Here is a 4,459-nt window from a genome sequence, read left to right as displayed (position 1 = left end):
ACGTCACGAATTTTATTTTTCTCTCGATATATAACCTGTAATTAATCATAATAATACAGTGAATAATCACGATGTTGTTTCAATTAGTGTTTTCTTAATAAAAAATTATTAATTGACGCCCCGTGTTGAACATATCACGCCCTCAATAATAAAGTGGTTTAATTCAAAAAGCAACTTTTTTGAGAACTTGTAAAAAATTAATATAAAAAACTCGGAATAAAAGTCCCAGAAGTTCCGGAATAAAATACATTTTTTATGGAATAGAATTATGTCATATTTGACATCAATGAAATTACACTGGCGCACATATCATTGCGTTATTTTTTCTGAATTAATTGGTAAAATTTATGATGGCAGTTAAAATATAGAGGTACAATAAAAGCTTAAACTAGGATTAAATTGTATGAATAAAATTGGGTCCTCGGGAGGGTGTCTGTTATTTCGTAGGTGCTGGTTATTTCTTTATTATAAACTGATCTATAATAATCAGTCCGTTTTCCAAAAATCACATTTCGAGTATCACTTTCAACTTAAATGGACTATTAATTTTTGCAGTCTGTAGAAATATCTCCGTTCGTTGTATTTTGTATTAGTTTTTAGTCTTTTTTTATTGTAGTGACAAGCGTATATTTTTTAAAATGAAACAATTGTATTATACTCTAGACAATATTTAATATTTTTAGACAGGACCTACCAGAACCTTAATTTAATTTTTTTTCTAACCAACCATTAGGCCGGTGAAAATCATCCGAATTGAGGCTGGCAGCTGCGGGGTTCGGGGAGGGGATATCCCCACGCTATTTTCGGCGCTTGAGTTATAGTCCGACCAAACATTGAAGACCTTTTACCGAATTTCACGTTCCGTTTTACGACGCCTCCTAACCGTGTTGGTAGGGTAAATTATTCAGCAGCAAAGTTTTTTTCCCGGCTGTAACGCCTGATGTGGGTTTAAGCTGTGCTTATTAACAATTTAGAAAAGTACGAAACATTTTATTACAGAATGCGTAGAGCTAATTAAATTGTGAATCGTTCTGAATACACGCTTCTGTTACTACGAAATTTATTTGATTTTTTTTTCTACAATCAGCTTTCGGCAGTTTTTCCCGTTTAAATAAAGATATCACTGTAATATATGTGTATAAACGCACGTATCTGGCTTTCAAATTAAAAACGTAAATTTCCGAGAAGTGGCCGTTGAACTTACTGAAAAATAAATTTAATTCGAAAAAGTTGTTGTGATATGTATATTACATATATATTAAGAAAGTCGTGGAATTTTCCTAAATATCTCCAGTAATTAATTAATTTAATAACTCTATTACGCTACAACGACATCATAAGGTACAAAGACAAAAGTAAAGGTAACACAATTTCTCGCATAGCTATACGCGAGAGAAATTCCAAATAATCAACCTCAACACAAAGCGAATTTACTCTGTAGCTAAATATTCCGGGGCGAGGGGGAGGCGGGGCGGGAACTCCCCCTTGCCGAGAGGGGCTCGAAAGGGATTTTAGGTTAGTGGACATGTAGGCATATAGACGAGAACACGGCAATTTTGTTGCCACACTTAGTTCGTGTCGTCTTGTGCTTTTTCGTTCGTTCGTCACGTCATCGTTCGTCGTTGTATCGTCCCTCTGTGTCTATATATAAGTAAATAATAGTTTAAGTGTCACTTTTTGTGTAGATTTTAAATTAAGCTGTATAGAAATGAAACAACTTCTCAAGTGTTGACAAATATAATAGAGTGGATCGTACTAAGTGTGTGGAAATATAAATATTGTAAAAATTAAAGAATAAAAAAAAATAAGTGGCGTGTGTGTAGTACCGCAATTGTGTTTGTAAACAGAGCCGCGTGCGTGCGAAAGTAAACATTGAAAAAAAATCTTTGTGTGAATAAAAACTAACGCAGTTTCATTAAACGCACTTCTGAATTAATGTAGTAGGCTAATAAGTACCCAGAAATTGTCGCTCAAAAAGTTAGTTAAGCAAAAAAAATATCGTGCCAAAAATTGTTTAAAAAAAATTACTTTAGTGTTAAAATCCTTATTTTAGAATACTAAAATTTTCTTGATATTAGAATATTAGTTCGTTTTAGCGGGAAAACAGCGATCAGCGGCAAAAAACAACAGTGGTGTAACAGTGGAATTGCGCGAAGTGTACACACGTATTTTCAGAGTAGTAAAACTGTTATTCAACGGAGCACGTGTAGAAGTAAAAACAGTAGGTTGATCCGGCGTCAGTGAGAAAAACACGAGGGTTGAACTGCCTACTACAGCTAGTATAGCGATCGATAATATTACGCATTACAGAGCCACTGTCGAGAGGAGACGAAACGCACACAGACAAACCCCTCACGCACACAAACGCCCTCCCTCAAGTCCGCCCGTCGCCCTCTGCGAAAACGAAAGTGAGCTTTAAAACTTACAAACCGAATTTATAGGAATAGGTAAGACGTAAAGTACAAATACAACTGTGATTTTATTTTTGTGTTCAAACATCACGAAAGTCTGTTTTGCTGTGATAGACAATGCTCGTTGGAAATCTCAACATGAATCCTAATTTAATTTTTGGTTACAACGTATCGAACATTCCGAATTTTGCTAACATTCACAGTTTACCAAACGTATCTATGTCAATGACTGTCCCGTCGAGTACAGTGAGCGTGCCAGTGAGCCTTCAACCCACATCCAGCAATGCTTCTATGAGTGGAACCGCTCCACCGACGCCTGTACACGGGTCGGAAAAGCGTTCGTCGCCTCTTACTCACGCAGAGCGGACGGGGGCACCTCCTGGCGCCGGAAAGGATGCGGTCAAACTTTTTATTGGCCAAATACCTCGCCATCTGGAGGAAGAGGACCTTCGTCCAATGTTCGAGGAGTTCGGCAAGATATACGAGCTCACCGTGCTAAAGGACAAACACACCGGCATGCATAAAGGTTGGTTGATTTATGTGGACTGTTTTACAAGTTTTTTACGAAGTTGTTTAAGGCGTAATGAAGATTTATGGAAGTGGATTTGGGAGTTTATTTCGCGAGGGGTGGAGCGGCAGTTTCACGAGAACTTTTCGGAATTGGTAGCGGAACGGGAGAGCGTGACGCAATTTTCTGTTATTTTTTTTCTAAAAGAAACAGGGTACGCAAAGATGTTTGGGAAATTTTCAAGCTCTATTACTACGTAAATAAAAGAAAATTTGTCTGAAATACCTTTCATGACATTCTGACTATGTTACTTGTTAGTTACTAAGTAACAAAATATTTTTGATTGATTTGACTTTGTGAAAACTAAACTACATCTGGACTTGGTTACATTATATGCGATTGAAAAATTTTAAACAATCTACACGTCATAGATTTTGACATAGACAATAAAGAACATCTTTATATATAAATTACCAGAAAGTTCAATTACCAAATATGTAGTTTTACCAGGAATCGTTCCTAGGACTCCACTTCCAGTGCCCATATTGTAAATAGTTTGACTACCGAGGACATCATGTTGTTAGTTGTACTCTTACTGAGCAAAATAGGATAAAAAACTCTTATATTTCTGTTCGATGGAACCCTATATCGATTGGCTTTCTAGAATTGCGACCTAATTCAAAAACACGTAACGCATTAAGAAGATGGTTTTAAAAACAAACAGGTGTATTTAGCGCGCAAGGCCGATTCGTATACCGGTTCAATGTGTCAGTTATTTAAACCAAAAAATAAAAGCTGTAAACCACATCTTCCTAAATTTTTTATTTTTAGACGTTGCACAAACGTGTGTCTTGTTTTTGACACAAGCAACCGGCAACTAGAAAATAATATATTCTATTTTCATACAATTGAGAATATGAAATCGACACAGTCGCCTGTTGCGGCTACCGCAATCTGTATGAAAATAAAATTTTCGCTTATATTTATTTGCCGGTTGCTTGTATCACATTGCTCGAAAGCATGGCTCCTGGTGTAAAGTGGTCCTCGAATGGCGACCTTGGGGTGAAAAACACCCCAGAGGCAGACCGCAGATGCGTTGGAAGGATGACATAAAGATGAGGGGTTGAATTGGATACAGGTGGCACAGAACCCAGAGAAGTGGTAGTAACTGAAGGACGCCTGCACCGATATGGTTGAGAACGACTAGAAAAATGAAGAGAAGAGCTTGTCTTATCTTGCTATAAATCTACATTCTTGATAATAACAGTACAGTAGTGTAGTATCTCTCAGAAAATACAGACACCTTTTCCCGAACGAACCACTAAATTTACGACGTAGACAAAAACACAGTTCGTTCTTTAAAATTAATAATGCTTAGCTTTGGTCCTTACGTTATGTGCATAAAAATCAATAACAATGTCTCCAAGAGCGTTGAAAAAGAGATTAACAATAAAACATTTAAAATAGAACTTACAAACAAAATACTTGGTTCAAACATGTTTTATACATTGCAGGAATTTTTCAAGAGTAGAGACTATAA

The 4,459-nt window shown here is 36.4% G+C and overlaps 1 protein-coding gene across 1 annotated transcript; it reads left to right on the top strand.

Annotated features, from left to right (window-relative positions):
• The first annotated feature begins 2,370 nt into the window (after positions 1-2,370).
• Positions 2,371-4,116, top strand: LOC113227171 (CUGBP Elav-like family member 4). Its single transcript, XM_026460050.1, has 2 exons — positions 2,371-2,937; positions 4,058-4,116. Exons 1-2 carry the CDS (start codon positions 2,529-2,531, stop codon positions 4,114-4,116), a joined length of 468 nt encoding a protein of 155 aa, XP_026315835.1. The 5' UTR covers positions 2,371-2,528.
• The last annotated feature ends 343 nt before the right edge of the window (positions 4,117-4,459 follow it).

Source organism: Hyposmocoma kahamanoa, unplaced genomic scaffold, assembly GCF_003589595.1.
Source record: "Hyposmocoma kahamanoa isolate Upper Pololo Valley unplaced genomic scaffold, ASM358959v1 202, whole genome shotgun sequence".
Lineage (NCBI taxonomy): Eukaryota > Metazoa > Arthropoda > Insecta > Lepidoptera > Cosmopterigidae > Hyposmocoma > Hyposmocoma kahamanoa.
This window is presented reverse-complemented; position numbering and strand designations above follow the sequence as displayed.

Coding starts and splice junctions, on each gene's coding strand:
- LOC113227171 (XM_026460050.1), top strand. CDS start 2,529: ATGCTCGTTGGAAATCTCAACATGAATCCTAATTTAATTTTTGGTTAC. Junction 2,938..4,057: donor ACACACCGGCATGCATAAAG/GTTGGTTGATTT, acceptor AATTGGATACAG/GTGGCACAGAACCCAGAGAA.